General features: G+C 42.8%; 1 protein-coding gene across 6 annotated transcripts in view; it reads right to left on the bottom strand.

The window, feature by feature from the left end:
- PIAS2 (protein inhibitor of activated STAT 2) overlaps positions 1 to 26,795 on the bottom strand; it is a 3,576,601-nt gene that overhangs the window by 3,317,399 nt on the left and 232,407 nt on the right. For all 6 annotated transcript variants that reach the window (XM_044082047.1, XM_044082063.1, XM_044082067.1 and 3 more), the window contains exon 3: positions 4,339 to 4,420. In XM_044082047.1, the coding sequence (XP_043937982.1) occupies positions 4,339 to 4,420 (82 nt within the window). The remainder of the gene's footprint in view (positions 1 to 4,338; positions 4,421 to 26,795) is intronic.

Below are 26,795 nucleotides of genomic sequence, written 5' to 3'. Positions count from 1 at the left end.
TACTCCGTCGCATATCGCCTACTCAGAGGTGATCTCTGCCTAACATACAAAGCTATGTCAAACCTAGAGCTGTTGGACATGCTCCACTTAAAGAAATCCCAATCCCTCTGAACTACATGCTCTAGGGATCTAAACCTTGTCACCACAATAAACAGAACATGCCAGAGGGATAGATTCCTGTCCCAGAGACTTCCCATATTCTGGAATAAACTACCTATCTATATCAAACAAAGCTCCTCATTAGCACTTTTTAAGAAAAATCTTGATGATTGGATGGGAAATAGGAAATACACCCCGGGGATCACTTCTGTGGCTCTGCTCGACAGTGGCACAGGAAAATAATATTCTTGGGTGGCAAAAGCCAGGGTACCTTTTTGGCTGGGCTTGTATAGGCCCTAGGGCCGATAGCCTAGTACCTACCTATGAACTGTAAATAAATGTATGATTGTTTATGTACTAAGTAATGGTTTAATAAAGATGTTTCTTGTTTAAAAAAGGGGCAGGAATTGAATAATTTATGTAATTTTGTTTAGGTTATATAATATATAGCAATATATGCAAAGTATAATGTTTGTAAATGTTAATGGGTTAATACAGTTTGATTACTTTTGTAAAAATATAAGTTTGTCTATGTCACAAGTGATAATTCAATAAAGGTATGTTTAAAAATACTCCCTAAACTCAACTTATTGAAAACAACACAAAAAGTCCTCAGAAATCCACAAGCCTGTCCCCACTCTCAGCAGTCTACTGCTTTGGTATTTCCCTTCTTGTGCTCTCCATTAATCTGAAAAATGACTGGCCAATTTGACTCTCTCGCACAGCCCTTGTGGATACTCCCTGTATGCTTGCCATGTGGCAAAACTGTGGTACTCCCATCAATTTCCTTCCACCAAATAAATGCACCAAAAACCTTCAAACAGATGCCAAATCATTACTTCATGACACATGCCAATGTCACTGCTCCCAACCACCTGACTAGCTCCTCTCCTCCTTTAACCTCTCCCCACACGATAGCATACTTTTCCCACCAAATACAGCACATCTCTTGTACAAACTCAAGTCTTTTAAAGTGGCAATCATCACAATGCTCCACTAATATAACACTGACCTTAAGGTGTTCATCTACTTCTTATCCCAAACATATACTTCTCTGGCCATCACACATCTCTCCCTGCATGTATTCTGCTATATATTCCTCACTAGCTCATCACACACAACTTCATTTCTATCTCACATCACACTAATCTTCTTCTCTGTCCTTATCCAAGGCTTTCCTTTTCACTACCCAGCAATGTATCTCTCTCTACATTATTTTACATATGCATTAACCCAACCTGGGTATCCAATTATCATTACCCCCTCACTACTTGAATATGCAAATACTTCTAGTACTGTCTTGAGTAAGAAATTTATTTCAAAAGCATGTCTATTATACAGTGCAACCACCAAAGCAGTCTATGTATTAATTCTGAATAAAAGATTCACTTTAATCTGTGTGTGCTAGAGTGCTACCTCAAAAACTTTGTATAATTTTTTATAAAACATTCACTTTAATGTATGGGTATTGTACAGCATGACTAATTCATTGCTGAACTCTTGATGTGTGTCTGTTATAACCTTATAAGTGCACACTTTAATAAATGCTTTGCACGCTGTAATGTTGTTGTGTCATTCGGCTTTTCCCGGTTAGGGGTCACCACAGCGGAACTCCGATCCGCTAATGATTGGCAGTAGATTTTTATGTGCAGAGTTGCCGGCCCTGACACACAACCTTCAACGAAGGTACGCCCATTCAAGCACGTCTCCACACAGAAGACGCTTTAGCTGAGAATCTAACAGGACGTCTTACTGTGAGGTGACAACGCTACCGCAGCACCACCTTATAACTTTGTTTATTGTATATGTAACATTGAAGATTTTTGCAATAGTCTTCCACTGAAATGGGGTTTTAATTCCCAGTGTGACTTTCACAGTAAATAAACAAGAAGCCCTTGTTGATAAAGTCCTGTGATCAGATTCATCCATTGCACTAATCACAAGTCGACTTTTGTCTAAAAAGATCCCACTTATGCAGTGTGCATGCATTATCTTTTTTTTCCATGTATAATTTTAAGCTATCCGGAAAATAGTGGCTTTTATCTAAATAAAATTATCTTGTACAACTATATTCCCAGTGAGTGGCACATGATCAAGTTTTTTTATTTCTTTTTTACATTGTATGTGGCAGCCAACATTACATTAAATATCAAAAACAATGTAGCATTAAGCTACTTGTTATTAACTGTAACATTCAAATATGTAGTACAAGAAGCCACATATATGCTACTAGCAACACAATGTGAATGCCATTAAGGTTTAATATGAAATTCATGAGGGTGTGGAGGGCTGCTGTCTAATTTTAAACATGACTATCCAGTAGCACTGTACAATGGAGACAGAGGTGAGAAAATATGTAAGTACTTGTCAAAACAGTCTAAAGAAATTAAACATACTTTAGTTGCCAGAAAATACAAAATAGAAAGGACAAATATGAGAATACAAGGCATTTTGAAGGATGAAAAAAGTTAGATTTGCTGGTCTATGTTAAAATGAGATAATACATTGGACAGCGTCAGGGTTTGGCAAGGATCTATAAAGTACAGAACTCACAAAAAGAATGGAGTTGCTAGACACAGAGATGTATGGAAAATATAGGCAATTGTGGTGTTTTTACACTGTATTACAGAAGGGAGAAATCAGTGCAGAGATTATGACAACCTGGGTGTAGAATAGTTGCAACAAGACGACCAGGGTTTGTACAACATAATTACTCAGAAGTGACACTGCAAGACTGGATACAATTCAAGACAACAGCCATTTCTGGCTTGCAATGGCAGGCACTTTCTCATATAAAGAGTGAGGTAATGACATTCATTCAGAGGGGAGTCTGATAAGAAATGGCAATTTTTATTTGACAGGGTTTAAAGAGTGGTTAAGTATCTGGCAGACGTAGATGAAAACAAGGGACAGCCATACTCAAGTTTTGTGAGAAGGATACCCTTACCTACAGCTTCTCTGGCTGGGAAGACAGGAAAGTACAGTTGTATAAGTAAGCTTATCATAACAGCAGATGTTCAAATGATCACTGATGCAGTATCTTAGGCTATGTGGATTATGTCCAGCATAGGATATAATAGCCATCCAGCTTCCAAAGCTTCAGGGCACTTTCCACATACTCAAACCGTTAAGTCAGCTTGAACTGAACTTACTAAAAGTCATGTTTGGGCACTAAGGTCTTCAGAGCTTTACTGCTATGTGAGGGAGGAGAAGCCCTGAGGGGCATTGATACGAAAAGAAAACATACATGTCCAAACCATGGCATAAAAAACATACAAAACAAAGGGGAATGGATAAAGGGAGTGTGACCTTTATGTCCTACACAATCAGCGGGGAAGCATATGTGTGACGTACGACATCCTTGAAAAACCTAAGGCTTTATACTGGCTGGATGTTAGGCTACCCTTGGCAGGGGATCACTTTAGTAAAGAATACTGCAACAGTGATATGCGATATGGAAGGACATTTTGCAGTTATCCAGTTTTCATTTTACCTAAAGTGGAATATGTAAATCAAAGTTATTAATGTATTGTGGAAACACCAGCAAAAGGCTGGAGTCTTTTGAATATTTAAAAGGAATACGTGAAGTAGTTGCCATGAAGATAGTACTACAATACTGGAGCAATAGGGAAGCTGCTGAAGAAATTTGAAAATATGTGTTAGTGAGTATATTAATGTTAATGTGTAAAAGAAAATACACTTTTCCTGTATATATGTTGTACTGCTAAATTTATTTCAAAGACAGAAATAAAATTGATAGATATGTAGATTTGCTAGTAGACTTACCAGAAGTGGAAATAAAAAATCCATTTAGTCATAGTTTTTAAAAGCATGTTGGCTCCTTGAGGTTGCAGTGATGTTAGTTACTGTGTGCACAATAATTTTAATATTATTACTATAAATCCATCAAAAGAATTGCATCATTTCATCAATATCCACTATGCTATACAAATAAAATGCAATATATATTTTTAACTGAAGAGACAGACCACAAACATTAGGAAACAACTTTCCAGTAATGTGAAAAAGATTTTTAGAGGCATCAGTTTCTTCAAGAAGTTGCTTCTGTTTGTTAACATCACTACAACTTTCTACTGCCACAGTCCAAAGTACATATTAAGACAATAATGGTGAATGAAAAAAAAATGCAGCAAACCATCAAATGAATACAGTTTTCTCAAAAATATAGCTAAAGTATCTTTTAAATGCATCATCAAAACAAATACAGACTAATCTTACCTGGATATGCATATTTCTCTCACTTGTTGAGGAGTCAATGCAAACATGAAAAATTTCTCCTGAAAACGCTGATTATTTTGCACTGAAAAGGAAATGTATTTAATGCAGTGAACACTGACAAAGTCCTGATAGCTTCTACTTATTATTTCATCTGCAAACATCTGTAACACACTACATGAAAACAATAATTCCTTTACTGGACTGTATCTAAAATGTTTTCATATTTAAATGGAAAATACAAGTAATCTCCATGGTACCCCCAAAGTCTCAAACAATCCACTGAACAAGTATAGTGGGTCCAAAATCAAAACAGTGTAAGAAACTTCTCAGTGTGGAAGATTTTCATTCCATATATATCTAGTTAATCACTGTATATTAATCAGTTCAGATAATGGTAGTAGAAGTAGCAACTTAACTCGTCCTAAGTAAAAAAAATAATAAAAAAAATATAATTTGAAATATTATATAGAATTACTAAATATTCAAAAGTAATCCAAGCAGGTAGGCAGTCTGTTTCCAGTCAAAAATCCTTTAAGTACACAGACAAGTGATCCAAGTAAAACAAAAATAACAGAGTAATAAGAGTAATTGTTATTTTTGTTTTACTTGGATCGCTTATCTGTGTACTTGAGGGATTTTCAACTGGAAACAGACTGCCTACCCTGCTTGGATTACTTTTGAATACTTAGCAATTCTATATAATATTTCAAATTATATATATTTTTATTATTTTTTTTACTTAGGACGAGTTTAAGTTTGCTACTTCTACTACCATTATCTGATCTGATTAATATACAGTGATTAACTAGATATATATGGAGTGAAAATCTTCCACACAGAGAAGTTTCTTGCACTGTTTTGTTTTTCATATTTAAATGGAAAATACCTTCTAGAAAACTATATTTAGTCAGACTTTCCTAGACAATGGAATTTTCTAGCCACAGCACTGTAATACCACATATGAAGAGTGCAGAACTATAGTTCTGAAGAACATTAATTCAATATTTTCAAAACAGAACTACCAACATGTCTTCCAAAATTCACAGGATGTACTGACAGAGCAACTCAGAAAGTAAATGAAAGTTGCATACCTATTATACAGTGCAGTTGTGTAATTAAACTTACCATACCATTAGATGTTCAAATTATCACTGCTGCTGTAACCTAAACTATATGGATTACATCCTGTGCAGGACCATAATAATGAACAGCAAAAGATCTAGAATGGTTCCATCCTCTTCACCACTGAGACTTGGGCTAGCAAAGAAAACTTTCCCAAGCCAGCAAGCCCTTCCCCTTTTACTCACAAGGCTGTGCTGCTAACGAACTATTTCCAGATCTAAGAAGTTAATGCAAGGCCAAGCCTAAGTGAAACAGAAAAATTATAAATAATAAATTAAACAGAGGCCCACAGGATCTATCAGATCTAAAGCTGGGGAAGGAGGAGGAAAGATTTGGTAAAGAGGATTAAACTCCAGTCTCAGATGAAGAAGTTACATACTTACCATAACTGCAGAATTAGCTTGTTAGTTCCATCCTGAACCATTAAGACAGAGTTCCAAGTTAAAACTCTCCAGTAGATCTTCACAGAAGAATGCCTCTGAGAAGTGCAGCACAAAAGAAAAATCTGGACCTAGCAATTACACCCAGTTTGCATTGTCTTGCAAAACTATCGGAGATGCCCACATATCTCCTGTACATTATCATCTCTACATGCATTTCTGAAAAAAGGAGTACTGATGAGCTGAAGTGAGACAAACTGTTGTGTCCTACAATATTCACACTGCTTTTTTTCCCTGTGGGCTCTAAGACATTTATACTGGCAGTCAAAAAGATGGAAGGGATTAAGCATTTGAGCCAGCAACAAATTAATAAGCAAGTTAGTAGGGATTTAGTTTAAAAGCTATCTGTATGTAACAAAACTGCCAAAAAGAATATGCCAGTAAAAATATTCTTTATTTAAAAATATGACACTGGTGAGTAGCTGCATCCTGAAAGAAAATGGTAGTGGTAGTTTTACCTAAAGAGAGTAAGGACCCTTCAGACCTTCTTTGTATAGACCAATTTCAATATTAAAATCATGACTATAAAAAGTATCCACAACCTACACTAGCAAGAATGTTACCAAAATTGACAGATAAAAATCAGTGTGGATCAGCAGAAGACAACAGATATTTAGCAATATTAACATAACTTTGTTGATTCAAAGAGTTGCAGAAGGGAAAGACTTACCACTGTTACTGGTGACTATCTGCAGAGAAAGATTTTGATAAGCTACGTTGGATGTTTATGTGTACCGTGAGGTTTGAATTTGTGTTTCCTAATGGAATCATTTAATTAAGAAATTTATATACTGGGTCAAAAGAAAAGATAAAGGTTGGGATGATTTTGTCAGATAGACTGAGTTTCTCTAGGGGAACTATGAATGGCTGTACTCTTTTCCCCAGTGGAGTACTAGAACTCAAAAAAAAAAAAATATATATATATATTTTATTGTTTTCTTTTTTTTTTTTCACAGTCAGGGTATACAGTGGAACTCCAGTCCGCTAATGATTGGCAGTCGATTTTTATGGTGCCAAGCTGCCAGCCCGACGCCCAACCTTCAACGAAGGCACGCCCATTCACGCATGTCTTTCGAATGCCACTCTACCGCAGGGCGTTAGAAAGACATGCATGAATGGGCGTGCCTTCGTTGAAGGTTGGGCATCGGGCTGGCACTTTGGCACCATAAAAATTGACTGCCAATCATTAGCGGACCAGAGTTCCGCTGTGGCGACCCCTAACCGGGAAAAGCTGAAAGAAAAATAACATATATGGTTTACTATTACAATATCGACGTAGCATTGCACGCCTATGAACTATTCAAACTACAGATGTTCGAATAGTTCATATGTGTACAAGCTACGAAACTGAATGTTATATTTGCGAATGTATGTTGCCTTCGCAAATATAACATTCGTTTATGTACAGGGATGACGGTACAGTGCGGTTAGGGAAATACTTCCCTTTCCTCCCGGAAGTGCGATCTCGGAGTTGGAATATATAGTTGGGGGGGAGCAGCCCCCACACAGGGGGCTTGCCCCCCTGCATAAACGGGATATTATGTGTAGGGGTTAGGGAGTTACGGCAAGGGTGGTATTGTAGTTAATGCCGTAAAATGTCTTAGTCGACATTTTTGGCATTAACAGCTATTTCTTGACATTGGTTCCATTCGTGTATGTGTAGTTTTGGCTATATAGTTCGGTGTTAAGGCCCTATTTTATTCTGCCTTTTGATATTTCAATAGTAAACTATATATATATATATATATATATATATATATATATATATATATATATATATATATATATATATATATATACATACATACATATACACACACACACACACACACACACACACACACACACACACACACTTATATATGGTTGTCTTATAACAATACTGAGAGCCTGGAAACAGAAATGTGCATGAACAATAAGTTAACCATAAACACTCATTCATTCAAAACATATTTTGTTAAACAGACCTAACTGAAGACAAGGTCAGATCTGATCAATGGCATTCGTGGTCAACTTTTCGCTTGTGCTGCTGTCACCATATTAAATAAGAAACATGAGTGAAAACCCACTTCTTTGACAAACAGATCCATGATAGCTTACTCACAGCTTAAAAGATCACAGACACAAAGTGCCTACTCATGGGTTGTCAATACTGAAGTGTAAAGGGAAAAATACAGTAGTAAATGACAAAGATATTAAGATAACGGTAAGGAAAATATCTCATCTCAGCTAGTCCCTGAAGTGTTCTATATCCTACTCTTTTTTGGTGAAGGATTCAACATAAACTTGCAAAAATGCCTTAAGCATATGTACTCCGCAGAGGATATGACACCACTGAAAAAAGGAGGTATAACATCTGCCCAACATGATAAAATGATTGCAGGAATGTCAGATGCCCTCTGACATCCCTAGAAAGCACATAGGAGCATTGTAGGTTAACTGAATTAGAGCATACACCCATGTTTGTGTGTGGCACATGATACACATATCTTTTAGTAAAATATATACCTATAAATCATTCAGTACAGCAAACCATAAAGCATTTGTTTATGATGGCCGACATTAACCCTGGTGTGATTAGTGAATTACAGCCGCGCATGTCCTACTTGCATGCAACTGTACATGTTCGAGTTACACATCACCATAGTGGCATACAGATTCTGTGCCTGCACAAACACACACTGGCAGCTTTCTAGAGCTCAGAATCTCTTCCTCTGACTCTCTGAGAAAGCAGATTGGCTAAGCCTCTTCCAACAAAAAAGCTAAATTGACACAGAAATACAGTTATTCAGGCTTCTAATGCTAAGTAGAACAAATCAAGAAGGACCTGAAACTAACCGATCTGCAGCCATAAAACATCAATACAAATAACCAAAGCCAACCAGCTACACAACAAGGTTGGATACCATTGAACTATATACAAAATAAGTGAGATGGTGGTTAAGTGCTGCCACTGAGACAGTCTGAAATTTGAAAATCTACAATTACAGGTAAGTAAGACTTGTATAACTGTGCTATGTTCATCATTCATACTGCCTCAGTATGGTATACAGGTAGATCCAAAGTTTACTCTACCTGGGAAGAAGAAGGATGAGGATCCAGGAGTCCCTGGAGGATGGTCCTAACAAAGCCTACTTTGGGACTTCAGAAAGAATCCTGTTTGTAATTCTTTGTAAAGGTAGGAACAGCAGATAAAGTTGCTGCCTCTAAATGCTTTTAGAGTCTACACCTTTCAAATATGTCATGAAAGAGGACAGACTTTAGTGGAATGTCCCTTAACTTTGCCTGGAATAGATTTACCATGGTGGCAGTAACAAAAACTATAGCAGAGGGCAATTAATGAGCAATTGTTTGCTTAGTGACAGGTTGACCCTTCTTAGCCCCAAAACAAGAAAAAACAACTGTTCAGCTTTCCTGAAGGGCTTAGTTCAGTCAAGGTGGTACCTGAGCTGCCTGCGCACATCCATGGTATACATGATCTTCTCTCCCTTGTTTTTATCTTCTCAAAAGAAAACTGGGATACTAATGGATTGGTTCAGGGTAAACTCAAACAATATTTGGTATGAAAGAAGGATTAGTGCTTAAAAAATCCTGTACATTTGGAAAATCAGATAAGGCTGGCCCATCAAGAGTTTGTGCATTTCAGAAACTCACCTTGCAGATGTCAGAGCAATAAGCAAAACAGTTTTCCAAGGGATGGACCTCAAAATCAGCCTGAAAGGCAGATTCTAAAGGAGATAAGGTAAATTATTCAGGAAAAAAAGATGGGATCTTGAGAAGAAAGTATTTGTTTTCAAGGGCGTCTTAAGTGCAATACTCCTTTCATAAATTGTTTGACCACAAAAAGAGATGAAAGACAGGGATCCATGAGTAGACAAGCTGAGACAGCCTTAAGATACAGCTTGATAAAAGCATAAGATAAGCCATCACAGATTCAAGTCACAAGGACTTCCAAGATGGCTGCACACTGATCAACAGCTTAATTTCAACTCTCCCAATGTGAAAAAGGAAACGGAGAAAAAAATTACAGTGATATTGTCAAGTTAAGCAAAATTCAGTTAATGGCTAGTAAATACACTACCTGGATACAAGTGAAGAAGAAATTTAGAGAAACTGAAAAAAAAATAAACCAGAAAAGGTGAAGAGATACCCTGATAAAGAAATATCCTGCAGTTGTTCTGCAAAAAAGCAGTTCAATCTTCAGTTTTTGTACAAGAGATGGCTTTCATAATTTACAGGAAAAAATAAAATGTACTTGGAGGTGATTAAAATAATTGAAAACATTGAATGAATATATCAACTCAAATACCAAAAGCTGGAAACAATACAAGATTTAACTTGCGATTCAGACAAACTGATAAAAAAAGCTAAAAAAATCAGAGGTTGAAGTGAAGAAAAGGCTGAGTATGATACTTTTAAGAAAAGACGACTTAAAAACACAGCAGCCCGCTTTCAGCCTTAATACCTTACTGAGTTTAACAGAACACTGTACAATTTAGTTTTAATTAAAGATAGCCAGTGAACTTTCTCTTATGGCTAAAGTTAATGTTTCTAGAATGCATACAAGCTGTTTTTCATATACGGGACAGGAATAGAGGTTAAAAAACAGACAGAAATCAGTGTAAGTGGGAACACATGCTGCATCATTCACTTTAGCATGCATAACCTTAATTTTAAAGTTGGGTACTGCCTGTGGGAGCAGCCGTCATTTGGAGCAACTGTTCCTATCTGGAGGCTTAAACTTTTTTTTTTTGAAGATGTACATAGTTTTGTGTGTTTGTCCTAAATTAGAGGGGATATTGGTGTTCTGAAAATGTATTTTACTTTATTTATTTTTTGAGGCTTTCATTAAAGCAAAAAGTCTTGAAAAATGTGGCATATGTTCATATGGAGATAAGAAGAAACAACTATATAAAAGATCGTCCTGCCAAACATTAGTGTATGCATGTAACACAAAAGCTGGAAATGCACATTAAAAAGACTTATGTATAATAGGTGGGAACAATAGTTTTTTATCATAATGGCTACAAAAGCCATATTACAAGTAGCTTGGAATGTATATGACCTACAATTATACGCAAAAAGGAATGAGTATTGAATTATATAAGAAATGCAGAATACAAACAACAGCACAAAAGAAGATATTTGGAAAGAAATGGATGTGAATTTGATGAAGACAAGATTTCTGGATGTATATTCAGCATAATATCAGGGACAAAGGGAATTTGACAAAAAAGAATTTCTGGGTGGATATTCAGCAGAATATTAGGAACAAAGGAAAAGGGGAGTACTTTAACTGTTATAGATGCTCCAACAGTGACAGAACAGGGGAAATGGACAATAATATTACATTTGTGGTAGTAAGGGGTTACTGGCAAGGGAGAAGGATTATGTTGTTGTGTACTGATATTCCAACAAAAACTGCTGCTGTGGAGATTAAGAAAATATTCAGTGAAATAATCAGCTTTCCTTGGGGAAATCGACTTATAGGTGAGGACTGGAACTTGATATGCAGTAGTGAGGATGTATCAGAGGCCCTTAAAGGGAAAATATAGTGAACCTATGACAAGAAAAATAACCAGAAATCCTATGAAATATTACAGATATTTTGGAAATTTTATAAAAATTTGTATAAAGCAGAAGAATATGGAAACCAAGAAAGAGCACAAATGGAAATATTTATGCAAGACCTAATTATGCCAAGATTAGAGGAAGATGAGGCTCAAGAACTAATAGTCAAGATAGGAGAAGATGAGGTAAAAACAGTAAAGTATAATAACTATGCAATAAGTCTCCATAAATAGATATTTCTATGAAGAATGGGAGTTAGGAGGGATGAAAGTGATAATGATCTGGAAATTTTATTTAATAATATTTAAAAAGGATGGGAAATGCCAACATGTTGGGAGAAATCTGCGGTGGCTGTATTACCCAAAAAGGGTAAAGATCCAGCCTCATACAGACCTATTTCAATGTTAAACCACGATTATAAAGTAGAATAAGACACAGCAACCACCAACCTGTACCAGAACATAGGTCCAGCAATAGTAAAAGTGTACACCACAAAAAATAAACAGAAGGACCCAAGGACAGCTAAAAACTCCAGTATAATTCTGTCTTTAATGCCGAGGTAAAAATATTAGCGCTTTCCTAGCAAAGCTACTTCATTAGATATATGTTACAAACACAGAAACTGCTCATTAAATACTTTAGTCAGAATATCACATGAATATACTTCACTCTATCTTAAAGGCACAAACTGTTAAAATTCACTATCTAAATAATGCATACTAAATAATACATACTAAATAACAGACTTATCAATTACTATTAAACATTGTATCAAAATCATGAAAATTGGCAAAATTATAATAAAAAGTACAAAGATATTATGTTATTTCCTACTCAATGGTCTAGCTTTAAGTTTAGGTCTGATACGTACTCTGTCATTAAGGCCATGCCCATAGTCTCCCCTGAACCCGACTTTCCATTCCTCTTCTAACTGCTCAGTTAGATTTCTGATATCACCCTTCCTAATATTTTCAAAAATACGTCCTATTGCCATAAACACGAAGAAATGTGCGCTGTCATTATCTAAAATGTGTTTAGATAGTGCACTTGCATTACTACTCTTAGCAATATGATAGCAATGTTCCTTAATTCTATCCCTGAGGGCTCTGTTTTTCCGATGTAGAATCTTAAACATATGGGACAGTAAGCTAAGTATACCACATGAGCTATACTACATGTAGCATGTACATTAAATCGGCTGAGAGGAGATTGCCCATTGCCAAAGTCTGAGTGCCTCTCGACACAGGGGATAGGACTTGGTTCCGCCTTGCTTGTTGATATACCACACTACGGACATATTGTCCGTTTGGATTGCAATAGTTCCTAGGGGAAGAGAGTCGTGGAGAGCTTGCAACGTTAAAAGCACTGCTCTCATCTCTAGGACATTTATGTGCAGGTGGCGTTCAAAAGGTTGCCAAGTGCCATGGACCATCCTGCCCTTAAAATGCCCCCCCCCCACCCGATCAGGGAGGCGTCCGATGTCACCGAGGCGACTGGGGGAGGAGGAACAAAGGGTCTGCCTTGATGGACTTGAGGGGACAATATCCACCAGGACAGATGACTTTTGCAAGTTGGAGTTATCATGATCTTGTGGTGCATGGGGAGTTGCTGAAAAGACCATTGGGCGAAAAGCATCCACTGTAGAAGACGCATGTAAAAACGTGCAAGGGGAAGAAGTGTTATGGCGGCCGCCATAAGACTCAATACTTTCAGGACATACCTGGCCTGAATTTTGTCACTCTGAAGAAGAACATGGACATGGTTTTGAATATCTAAGACCCTTTGATCTGTTAACTTTGCTGAAAGTTGTACGGTGTTCAAGTTGGTGCCTATAAAGGTAATAGACTGACAAGGCGACAAGGCAGACTTTTAGAAATTTATAGAGATTCCTAGCCCTCTGCAAATGTGAATGGTGTAAGCTCTGGCTTGGAGAAGTTGATGCCTGGTGGTGGCGGTGAGGAGCCAGTCGTCTAGATATGGAAACACCTTGCTGTCTCAGGTGAGCCGTAACCGCTGCCATACATTTGGTGAACACTCTGGGGGCTGTAGTGAGACCAAAGGGCAGGGCTCTCAATTAGTAGTGACTGGTCCCCAGCCGAAAGCGGAGAAACCTTCTGGAGCGCCTGTGAATTTTGATGTGATAGTACGCATCCTGAAGGTCCAAGGAGCACATCCAATTGTCCTTGCCCAGAAAGGGTAGAATGGACTGTAGCTTGACCATTCGGAATCTTGTTCTCTTTACAAACTTGTTTAGTTTGCTGAGATCTAATATTGGTCTCCAGTCCCCTGTCTTTTTCGGTACCAGAAAGAACCTTGAGTAGATTCTGGATCCTAGATGGTCTGCTGGGACTGGCTGGATTGCTCTTTTTGCTAGCAGTTTTGATATCTCTGATACTGCTAGTTCCCTTAGACCGGGTGGAACATCTGGAAAGGTTCCCTTTTGCTGAATTGGGGTTTGGATAAAGGGAATTTTGTAACCCTCGGATATGATCAACTGTACCCATTTGTCTTGAGTAAGGGAAAGCCAGGCTATTGGGTACAGCGACAATCTTCCCCCGACTGCCTCCGAAGGTGGACAATCGGGCAACATCTCAGGGATGCTGGAAGGGTTTGTCAGAGAGAGGCTCCCTGCTACCCTGGTTCTGTGAACCCCCTCTGCCCCTAGGGCGGCATCTGTTGTTGTTACCCCCTTTGCCTCTGGGGGAAAACTGACCTCTTGCGTTAGGCGTGACTCCTTGAGATTTGCAGAACCACATTTTCCCATCCTTCTGACCCTTAGGGTATGGTCTTGAAGGGGTGGAGAAACGGACTCCTATGGCAGAAAGAGTCTTGCCATCTTGTTCGCATCTGGTCAAGGTGTCTTTCACTTGAGGTCCGAACAAAGCCAAACCATCAAAAGGGGAATTTGTGAAGGACGCCTTGAAAGGGTCCGCGAAATTACACAGCCGCATCCAGGCGTGACGCCTTAAGGCCACTCCTGTGCCCGCGGCCCTACTCGCTCCATCGACTGCATATGAAATTAGACGCATGGAGGAGTTAACAACTGAGTTCAGGGTTCCAAGCTTTGAGTTTATTTTATCCTGGGACCCAGCAGCTGATGGATCCTGTAAGACTTCTCCCAGCTCTTTCAGAATATCTCTCTGAAGGCGGGTGAAGTGACACAAGTAATTCAGCAACCGCATGGCAAAGGTCGCTGAAGAAAACATCCGCTTACCGTACCCATCCATGGTCCTAGAATCCTTATTAGGAGGGTGGATAGGTACTGAAGGATCAGCTAGTTTCTTCTTGGTGGCTGCCGGTACACCTTTTGTTAGGAATTGTTTGTTAACTGGTGCTGTGATGAATTTAGATGGCCTCCGAGGGGTGGGTTCCATCGAATCCGGGGCCGACCACGCCTTCCGAGCCACTACTTCCATAAGGGGGTCGAAAGGCGGAGACACCTAGGAGGTGGAGGGTCGAGAACCAAACGCCTCCAGGTACACCGACTCGTCCTCGGAAGGATTAAGGGAAGACCAGTTCCCCCTCTGCTTTAGGATTTCTAGGATTTCTGAGAAAGAGACATCCTCAGAGGGGGACTTTAGGGATCCCTCCGACTCATCCAAGTCGGTGTCAGATGTAATGGACTCAGGGGAGTCCACATGCTTCCTCTTACATGTCCTCTTACGCGGAGGCTCCGCTGACAGGTCAGGAGAAGCCTCGGAAGAGGAAGAAATTCCCAGTGGGAAAACCTGAGGCGTTGGATCTCTGGGTCCGGGAGCAAGAGAGTGGGAAGAGACATCAGCAGGCACTGTAGTGAGAGGAGCTGATGGAGCCGACTGCTGACTATGCCCTGGGGCTAGTACAATCCTCATCACCTCGAAGGCTCCCCTATCAGAAAGGCCAGAGGGCCCCCACTCCAAAGAGGTAGGAACCACAGGCCGCACTGACAGGGAAGGCTCAGAGGCCGATGTCAGGGCCGAGCTCACCAGCACTGACGCTCTGAGAGGGAGAACGGGGTCGGACAATGGTCCGATGCCACTCACCCCCTCGGAGCTGACGAGAGAGACCAGGCACCCGGATCCATCCAATGAAGGCATCAAGGAGGAGATTGGAGCAGAAGACGAAGGAGCCGAAGGGGGAGGTATCGGCTCTGACGCCACAACAGTCATGGCTCCGAGGAGCTCCGGCTCCGAACTCTGAGGGAGAGTCAAAGGAGGAAAAATAGGTGGAGTCGTAATAGCTACCGTCTGATGAGACGGGCTACAGATCATCTGGGCCAATGCCTGAGACTTTAACAGTCTACTTACCACTCTCTCAAGGTTGTGATCTGAGAGCCTGGACGACCGAGAAGATCGGCTCCGATGGCTCCACTCCGAGAGCAGGGGAGATCTCGAAGCCGAATGGATGGACTCCAATGAAGGGGATCTTGACCTCTTCTTGGATATGGATGGAGCCAAAGGATCCGAGGATACGTCGGCTCCAGCTGGAGCCGACAGTGAATGCATGGACTCAGAGGTATCGGCACCAAGTGGTGTCGAGACCGGAACCTGTGACTCAGAGGGATCGGCTCCAGCCGGAGCCGATCTAGGCACAGACGAAGAGCCAGCAGCCGAAGGCTTAGTACTTGGAGCCGACAGTTTTGATGGTTTCGAAGGCCTCCCCGATGCAGACTTAGTCGGGGAGCCCTCGGGCTTTAACAAGCCCTTCAGTATAAGTTTGTTCCTGCGCTCCTGCAGGACTCTTGGACTGAATGCATGACACACAGAACAAGAGTCCTGCAGGCGCAGGGGTCCCATGCAGTAAACACAAGAAGTGTGACCATCTGTCAGAGACATTTTCTGATAGCACAAGACACACTTCTTAAAGCCTGAGACCTTAGTTTCCTTTGGCTCCTTCGACATAACAATGTCGCGGGATCACAAAAGGAAAGAGAAAACACACACACACACAACACTCAAAAAACTATAAAAAACAATAAAAATATTAATTAGGATACTGACACACCCAAACACTCCACAGGATCACCAAGAAAAAATTAGGAAAGGGGCAGGCTTAAGGCCTAACCTAAGAGTGGAGGGGAGGGGATATAAGGGATAAAAAGGGAAGGTATAAACAGGAATATAATTAGAGGTAGTCGCTAACTACTGAAAAAGAACCGAGTGAAAAAAATTAACCAAAAAGGGTGACTGAACACTATATATTTAAAGACTTACCAGGAGCCGGTAAAAATACGCACCCCTCAAGCAAAAGCGGCAAACGAGATCTGGGGAGTTATCGCCTAGCATCATGGGATACAGGGTTGCCTCGAGCTGGTAAAATAAGCTCTCGAGTTTTAGTAAGTGGCCGCGTTGTAGCCGAGGATCGGCTCCGAACCCATCCAGCAAGAATGAAGGTGAGATTGACAACTTAACATGAACTGGAAGCGAGATCTTTAGAAAAAGGAAAGGACAAATTACATGGAAGTAAATGGAAATTGTGGGAACAATACATGCATAATAATGTTCAGGAGGAGTAAGAATAAGGTTTATGGGAAGAGAGGAATTTAGCAATTTCTCTTTATTGTTGGACTGATGATGACAAATAAAATATATGTGCTGTATATTGTATTTAAATAGAAACAATGTTAAAATGGTTTGTTTTCTTTTCTGTTAATGTAAGTTTGCCAATGTCTTAAGTGATAATTTAATAAAGGTGTTAAAAAACATTTCTTTGATATTTATGTGCTTTGCAGCATCTCAAGGACCCCATTTGCCTTGCACTTGAACTCCCCTGTACACTGTTCCCCTTGCAAAATCTGACAAGTCTGTCTAGACCAACTGAACTGGGGTCTGGAGGGAGAAGGATAAGCATGCATTGAGAGACATCTGATCCCATCACCACTGTAACTCTCTTTTCACAAACTCCATCACTGGTACCTGGAACTCCTAGGGAAGTACATGGTGAGTCCAACACGTTTGTTAAGTGCCACTGAATCCTTCTCATGTGGCATTTGGCCCTTGGTGTCATGAGGACCGTTGATACCATGAGGTCTAGAATTTTAAGAAACTCTCTTGAGGAGGCAGCTTCTTGAAGTGAGAAATCCATGAAAATCTTAAGAATAAGACTGTCTTCTGGTAGAAAAAAAGAAGTTATGTACTCACCATAACATTCCATCTGAGTAGTCATACTTCATTTTCTGCAAACTTTGGGTATTCGGATCCATATCGGATCTGAGCCGGCAACTTTTTCAAGCATCTGCTCCAAGCTCCTCCCCTTACCCACAATCCCTCACATCTCCTACCTTCCCTCAGATCGAGTTTGCCACTATCCAGACTATCAGCAACTCAATAACATCACTAACCTAGAAAAGGTTCGGGGGAAGGAGGGCGGGATGGTTGCAGAAAATGAAGTATAACTACTCAGATGGAACGTTATGGTGAGTACATAACTTCTTTATCTGAAGTAGATAACTTAATTTATCTGCAACCTGTGGGACAGAGTCCACAGTACCAAAACTCCTGGGAGGCCCTCATGGAAGGATATTCCTGAGCACCACAGAGCCAAAGGATGCTCTCCCTCTAGAGATCAAATCCAACTTATGAGAAATTAATGTACGTGACCTTGCCCAGGTCACTGCTGCACAGATATCATCCAGTGAAACCCTAGACCAAAAGCAGCAGAAGTCACCATAGCTCTGGTAGAATGAGCTTTAACAGGACCAGGTGGGGACAGACCTTTCTCCTTATAGACTTGCAGTATACATTGTGTAATCCATCTAGCTAAGGAGACCTTGGATATGGCTTTGCCCAAAAAGGGTCTAGAAAAGGACACGAATAACTGGTCAGACTTACGAAAGGGTTTAGTTCTGTGTAAATAGAAACGAAGCGGTCTATGGACATCTAGCAAATGCAATTTATATTCACCCTTGTTCTGAAAATTTGGAAAGAAAACAGGCAGGTTAATCGTTTGATTAATGTTTGATTCAGAAGCAATTTTCGGTAAGAAGGAAGGGTTCGTGTGGAGCGAGACCCTGTCTTTATGAAAGATCAAGTAAGGGGGCATGGCAGACAAAGCTTGAATCTCAGAAACTCTCCTGGCTGAAGTATTGGCCACTAGGAAAGCTGTCTTCCAGGATATGAACTTCAAAATCTACTGATGCTGCAGGTTCAAAGGGAGGAGCAACTAATGCCTGCAGAACTAGGATAAGGTCCCAAGGACGGACTGAGTCCTTAACCGGAGGGCGTAAAAGAAAGGTACCTTTCAGAAAAGCTTTACACAATCTTAAAGAGGCCAGAGCATTCATGTTTTCGCCGACATGAAAATTAGAGATGGCCGCCAGTTGCACTTTTACCGTGGAGGAACTAGCCCCTTGTTGGAAAATATTGGCCAAAAACTCCCAACACTGCAGGAACCGGGGCTATAAAGGGATCTAGATTCCTCTGAGAAGCCCAAATAGAGAAACGTTTCCATTTGCTGTGGTAAATCTTCCTAGTGGAAGCCTTGTGGGCTGCCACCAGAATAGTCTTTACTGAAGATGACAGACCGGGAGTCCTGGCAATCAGGGGAACTGGAGCAACCAATCCGTCAGCTTGAGGCTGCCCAGGTCAGGCGGACAGGTGCCCGAGGGATGAGAAATGAGATCCGGGCAAGGATCCAGAATCCAAGGAGGAGTTAGAACATGACACCAGAGGAAGGGGAACCACACCTGACGAGGCCAGAACGGGGCAATGAGGATCACTTTGCACTCCAGTCGGCAAGCTTTCTGAAGAAACTTCGGAATGAGAGGTAACGGGGGGGGGGTAAGCATACAGTAACCTGGGAGGCCAAGCATGGACTAGAGTGTCTCTGGGGGAGTCCCCTGGCGAGAGGACCAGAGCGAAGAACTCGCAGCACTTCGCGTTGGTAGGAGATGTGAAGAGATCGCAGCAAGGCTGACCCCATGCAAGGAAGATCTCCTCTGCTATCGATTGTTTCAGAGACCACTCGTATGGCATTAGAATAGCCCGACTCAATCTGTCCACTAAAATGTTGGAGTGTCCCGGGATGTGCGCTGCAATCAGAAACTGACTGATGGAGATCGCCCTCTCCCATGCTCTCATAGCCTCGCGATAGAGAGGATAAGATCTGGTCCACCCCCTGTTTGTTGATGTACCAGACAACAGGCATGCTGTCAGACTGAACTGCAATCATCCCCGGGGAAGAATAGCATGAAAGGCTTGCAAAGCCAAAAGCACTGCCCTCATCTCCAGAACATTGATATGCAATCTGGTCTCGGTCTGGAACCACGTGCCTTGGACCATCCTCCCCAAATAGTGCTCCCCCACCCAAGCTGGGAGGCGACCATGGTCACTGTGGCTTGGCCTGTGGGTGCTATGAAGGGTCGCCCTGCCACGATTTCCGGCGACTGGAGCCACCAGAGAAGTGACGCCTTGCAGGCTTTGCTGATTCGAAATGGATAGTCCGTGGGGAGGTCTAGCCAAGACCACTGTACTGCAAGGGTCCACTGAAGCACCCGCATGTGAAGGCGCGCACAGGGAAGGATTGAGATTACTGCGGCCATGGAGCCTAGGGCTCGGAGAATGTCACCCGCCATTGGCAGCCTGGGGCCAAGGATCACTGATACATGGGCCTTTAGGCTCTGGACCCTGTCTCGAGTTAGAAAGACTTTCAGTTGGAGGGTGTCCAGCTGTGCCCCTATAAATTCCAAGATCTGAACCGGGTTCAAGAGGGACTTGGAGACATTGATGATAATCCCTAGGTTGACTGCAAGATGCAGGAAGGAGTCTCTGGCCATGCAAAGAAGACGCTTGGTGGCAGCAGCAAGGAGCCAATTGTCTAGGTTAGGAAACACCTGAATTCCCTGAAACCTCAGGTGAGCCGCTATGACTGCCATAACCTTGGTAAACACCCTTGGGCCTGTGGTGAGACCGAAGGGTAGGGCTCTGAACTGGAAATGATTGGCTCCCAGTCGGAAGCGAAGGAATCTCCTAGAGCTTCTGCGAATTTTGATATGGTAGTAAGCGTCCTGGAGGTCTATCAAGCACATCCAGTCGCATTCTCGGAGATAAGGTAGAATGGACTGCAAGATGACCATCTGGAATTTCTGCTTGGCTACAGGCAGGTTCAGGGTTGACAGGTCCAATATGGGCCTGCGGTCCCCAGTCTTTTTTGGCACTAAAAAGAACCTGGAGTAAACTCCTAATCCAGACTGATCTGGGGGACTAGTTCAATGGCTCGTTTGCGAAGTAGCTCTGAAATCTCTTGTGCTGCCACCTCCCTTTGAGCAAGTGGAACATCCGGGAGGCGCTTTGGTTGGACAGGAGTAGTAATGAATGGGATGGAGTAGTCTCTGGATATTATTTGAAGCACCCAACGGGTCCTTCGTAATGGACTCCCAGGCCGTTAGGTGCAATGATGATATTCCCCTGACTGTATCCCGAGTAGGACAGTCGGGCAACCCCTCAGGGCTGCTGCGTGGGTCTATCCGAGAAGGTCTCCCTAGACCCAAAATTCCTCGCCCCCCCCCCATCTGCCTCTAGGGCAGCGTCTGTCTTGTCCCCCTCTGCCTTTAGGGGACAAGCTGTCCTGAGAGTCCCGAGAAAACTGTGATTTTCAGAACCACATCTTCTTTTGCCCTCTCTGATTCATAGAAAAGGTTCTTTGAGGGCTAGAGAAGTGGACTCCGATGGCAGACAGTCTTCCATTCCTTCTCACTCTGGACCAGAGTGTCACATACTGTCTTCCTGAACAGGGAAGAACCATCACAGAGAGCATTTGTGAACGACGCCTTGAGGGGGTCCGCGAATTGACACAGTCTGAGCCAAGCATGTCACCTCATAGCTACACCAGTTCCAGCCGCCCTAGCTGCTCCTTCCGTGGCATGGGAAAGAAGATGCATGGACGTGTTCGATACAGACTTGAGAGTCGACATTTTCGTGGAGAATAATCATTTGTCCTCCAGCAACAAAGACTCTGGGGGCAACACAGCGAACTCTGTGACTTGGTCTCACTGAAGTCGTATGACGTGTGCCAAATAATTCAGCGCTCTAATGGAAAACATCGTTGAAGAAAATACTCGCTTCCCAAACCGATCCATAGGATCCACCGGGGATCCCTTGTACCAGGCCTGTCTGATGGAGGAGAGAGGATCCTGTCCAGGCATTTTGATATTGGCTATATGGTGTCAGGCTCCTTCCATGCCCACGTGGTAATAAGATCCATTAAGGGATCTGCAGCAGGGGACACCCAGGATGTAGATGGGCCCATGGCAAAGGCCTCCAGAAATACTGACTCATCCGTAGAGGGTTTTGGGGCTGACCAACCTCCCCTCTGGCAGAGGATCTCCATGATGGCTCCAAAGGAGACATCCTCGGGAGGTGACCTGGGGGAACCCTCTCCTTCCTCTAAGTCAGTATTTAATGTCAGGGACTCGGGGGAGTCCAGGTGCCTCCTTTTACATGTGTGTTTACGGGGGACCTCTTCAGTGGGACACTTTGAAGAGGACTCATGAGTCACAGGGGTTCCACTATGGGATCCATCTGGGGGTCCTCTAGCACGGGCTGTCCCTGGGACAAGCTGAAGGGAGTTGTAACCAAATCCATGGGAGCCTGGGCAGAGTCCAAGGAAATAGGCTGGGGTCTCGATCCTTGGGAGAGAACCCTCTCCACCACTTTGAACACCGATGGAGAAGGCACCTCCTTAGCAACCAACAAGGAGGAAGCTCTGCCTGGCTCCGCTGTGAGGATCGGGGCCAAGGCAGAGGTAGCCAGGGTTCCAAAGGAACGGCTAGGATCCGACAACGTCAGAGCCGAAGACACCTCCATCCCCCCGGATCTGACTCGCTGTCCTCAGCCCAGAGAGTTGCTCGGATCCGAACAGGTCTGATCCGAGGAACTCAAGGTAATCACTGGCATTTAGGTTGGAGGGACCATCGATGCTGAACCCCCAGCTCAGAGGATCCTCGGATCCATGAACCCCGAAACCGCAGGCTGGATTGGGGAAGGAGAAACTGGATGAAAGAAGGGCATGGAGGTCCCTGCTCTGGAGGGAGAAGGGCCTAGCAAGACTCCCATTTGGATTTGGGTCTGAATGAACCTCCTCCTCATCCTGTCCATATCCAACTCCGACAGACTCCGAGTCGAGCACGAGGAGACAACCGACTCGGATCTGGCTGGTCTGTGCGATGACCTCGATGAAGGCCTCGGGTCCAAGGGCTCCGTCAGCTCCAGGCAGAGCCTCGGGGAGTGGAGCCGAGGAGATGTGTAATCCTAGTCACTTTGGAAGGCGGGCTAGGGAAGGGCTCTGGAGACCACTTGTGGGGCCTATCCCCTCTTGTTTCTTTGTCCTTCTTAACCTTTCCTTTCGTCCCCCCTTCAACAGGCCTAGTGGGAGGTTGAGCAGTTAATGGAAGAGTCGAAGCTGAGGTCACTGTGTCTAAGGAAGAAACTGGCAAAAGGCCCTTAGCTACCAGCTTTGCCTTCCTTTCTTTTAGGGCCATAGGGCTGATCCCCGCACACACACTACACTGTATTGAAAGATGGGGAACACCCAGACAAATAACACACAGAGTGTGGCCATCAGCCGGTGAAAGCTTTTTTTAAAAGTAGGTTTTGGCTGCTCAGCCATACTATAAACCCCCTCAGCCAAAACTTAACCCACACTGCAACACACCCACTAAAGTCGGGAAGGCCTGCTATACTACTTCACTACAACTTTAACTTATTTTTTATTTATTTATTTATTTTTTTTAAACACAAAAATCTGACGAACAGCAAAGGGGGAGGATAAGGTTAAACTAACGACCACACACACACTCACTAAAAGCACAAGAAAAACTATTCACTTACTACACCCAACTTGGAGCTAAAGAGATCACAATGCTGATGCATAAAGCGGCAAACAAGATCTGGGGTAAGGTAGGAGATGTGAGGGATTATGGGTACGGGGAGGAGCTCGGAGCAGATGCTTGAAAAAGTTGCCGTCTTGGAACCGATATGGATCCGAATACCCACAGGTTGCAGATAAATGAAGTTAACTACTTCAGATCACATAGTTTTTCCTGCATCTATCATACACCCCAGGAATACAATTCTTTGGGTGTGAGACAGGGCATTTGTAGGTTGGGAGTAATTGGCATGTGATAAACCTCTTTCAGCTGTAAAGTCACTATGCAATACTTGTCTGGAAGTAGGAGTAGGACTGTGTACAGGGTGAATAATTTCAATTTGGGTACTTTCGGAAATGTATTTAGGTATGCCAGATCTAACACTAGTGCTCCATGATAGCTCCTTTTTGGGCACGAAAATGATCCTGTGCAAAATTCTTTTCCTTTTGTGGTGTGGGAATTGGTTCTATAACCATTGCTGGTAACTTGTGAAAGAGTACTGCAGGTGCAAGGTCTGGAGGGTGCTGGGGATATCCCTGAAGGAAGGAGGATTTTCTGTCCACTGTCAAGAGTATCATCAATGAATTATTCTCAACAACCACTTTCCTGAGACTATCTGAGTCCAGGCTTCTGGGCTGAGCTAAGGTCTGGGGGATGGTAAAGAGGAGGAGTGACAGTAGGAAGGCAAAGAATGCCCAGAGTCTTGGCCAAATGGTCTCCTCCATATAGGTTCATAGGTTCATAGGTTTATACTAGGCTATCTGCCCTAAGGCATTTATAAGCCTAGCCCAAATTTTTGTGGCTTACGCCACCCCTTATATGAAAAAATACTGTGCCCATTAGTTTGTTGTGCCTCTGTCCAGCAGTGACACAGAGATGATTCCCGGGGTAAACCTACGATCTCCCATCCACAGGTCTAGATTTCTCTTGAACAGAGTCAGCGAGGTGCTCTGCCTCACATGGACCGGGATTTTATTCCACAGCATAGGGAGTCTCAGTGATAAATCTATCCCTCCAACACGTCCTATTTATATCCGTGCTAAGGTTTAAGTCGCTTGCTCTAGTGGTTTTGGTGGATTTGGATTTTTTGAGGTGGAGCATGTCCATTAATTCCGGGTTGGACATGGCCTTGTATGTCAGGCACATGTCACCTCTGGGCAGATGGTATGCGACTGAATAGAGCTGGAGTTTCTTCAATCTGGCAGCATATGACAGATTTTGGAGTCCCTTTATCCTTTTGGTGAGGAACTTTTGGGGTCTCTCCAATTGCTGCAGATGTCGGGTGAGATACATCCCAAATGGGGCATTGTACTCGATCATTGGTCTGATAAGTGAAGAGTACAGGGGAACAATGACCTCACTAGATCTGGATGTGAATCCCTTCATGATCAGGTGGGCAATGTAGAAGGTCTTTCTAACCACTTTAGCAACGTGAGTGTCAAAAGAAAGGCCACTGTCAACCTGGGTCCCCAGGTCCCTGATAACCTCTTCTGTGTTTAGTGGATTGCCACCTATATGGTAGCTTGGGGTTACCTTTGTTTTTCCCGAAGGGTATGACTATACATTTTTGCCGTTTAACTTTAGGCCATGGCTCTGCCACCTGCTATCTGTTGCCGTTTGTCCCTTCTGAAGGATATCCGTGTCCGATGCACTTTCCACTATGGCCCAGTTTGCAGTCGCCTGCAAACTTTGTCAGCCAAAGTCTCGCATGTTGGCCTGTACTTCTGAGAAGTAGATCCCAAACAACAGGGGGCCAAGGACCGAGCCCTGTGGGACACCACTTGTGACCGGCTTGGAGTCTGACACAGCGCCAGCAACTCTAACCCTGTGGGTTCTGTCCTTAAGCCAGTTTGCAACCCATCTTGTGACATATGGGTTTACATTTAAGCTGGTAGTTTTTCTACAATACCCGAAAGTGGGGTATTGTGTCGAAAGCCTTTGCAAGGTCAAGGTAGGCTGTATGGACTGCCTTTCCTCATCAATGGCCTTGGTGACTGTTTCAAGAAGTCGACCAAGTTCAAAAGGCATGATCTTCCCTTGACAAAGCCAAACTGGGTCGGGTCCAATGTCTGCAAGTCCCCTATATCTTTGTTTATGAGCTCCATTATGATCCTCTCCATAGCTTTGCAGACTAGACTTGTTAAGCTTATTGGGCGGTAATTACCAGGGTCCGTGAGGCGCCACCTTTGTGGAGTGGGACCACAGTTGCCGTGACGCCACCCTTGGGCACGTATCCTGTGGTAAGGCTGAGATTAAACAGCTGCCTTATGTGCGGTTTAATTCCTCATTTAGCTCGTAGCACACAGCCGGGACACCATCCGTCCCATTGATGCTGTGTTTTTAGCTTTAGAGAGAGCAGCTTTCACCCACGCATTTGAGATGTCCGGGAGGCTACACTCAGCTGGGATAGTTATCTCTCCTTTAGGGGAAGAGGGGTGAAGTTTGCACTGAACCTGTCTGCCAGTATGTTGGCAATGTCTGTGGGTTCAGTGATTTTGTATCATTTTGGACTAATTCTGAGCATATCTGGGAGTTTCCACCCAGGTTCCTAACATAGCTGAAAAGGCCTTATGATTGTCCTTAGAATCCATGGCAATTTTTCTCTCAAAATTGGCCTTAGTTGATTTTATGAGTGCTCGTATTTTTTACTAATAATGATCAGGGTGACTTCCTTTTATGGATTTTGTTCTATCATGTAATAGCTTTCTCCTCTTATTGTAAAGTTTGTTAATGGGTGGGGTCCAGCAGACTGGACGGTTGCCCTTTGTGGAAAGAGTCTTGGTTTTATTTGGGATTGCCTGATCCATGTAGTCCTGGAGGTGTTCATAGAAGGCATTTGTAAGGGCTTCCAGCTTGGTTGTGGTTTCCACTGGCTCAGGGGCCTTGAAGGATACCACACCAGGCTTGAGTAGTGTGAAGTGTGCTTTAGAGAAGTTCTTCACTATGGTCTTTTTTGTTTGGGGTGGGGCGGATGTGGATTTCCAGTGAGATTAGTTTATGATCAGATCTCACCAATGAGGGATATACTTCGTGTCGAGCATTTTGTCCCCATGTTTGTGACAATGAGAGCTAGTATATTTTCTCCTCTTGTGGGAACAGTGACTAGCTGTTCCATGGCATTTGAATTTATGAACTCCAGGAACCGTTGGGCTAGAAAGTTAGGGCTTGAGTAATGTTCCCAGTCTATATTCGGGTAGTTGAAGTCACCCAATATGATGGTGTTTGAGATACATTTATACCCTCCAGTGTCTTCAGGAAGGCTGTGTGGGGTTCCTGAGTTTGAGAGGGTGGCCTGTAGCATGCTACAATTTGTAGAGCAGTTTTGCCTATGTTTAGTTGCACCTGGATGGTTTCCAAGCTTTGTGCGTTGCCACCAACCTGGAGGTGTGGGTATCCTTTATGAATATGGATACACCCCTCCTTTTGTGGTGTGGTCTGGGTTTTGGGGCCGAACGCATGATATGAGGTAAAACCTAATAGTG

The sequence above is a fragment of the Protopterus annectens genome, chromosome 1.part1 (assembly GCF_019279795.1).
Source record: "Protopterus annectens isolate FY-2018-M chromosome 1.part1, PAN1.0, whole genome shotgun sequence".
In the NCBI taxonomy this organism is placed as follows: domain Eukaryota; kingdom Metazoa; phylum Chordata; order Ceratodontiformes; family Protopteridae; genus Protopterus; species Protopterus annectens.
Note: the sequence above shows the minus strand (reverse complement) of the source record. Positions and strands in the feature narration are given on the sequence as shown.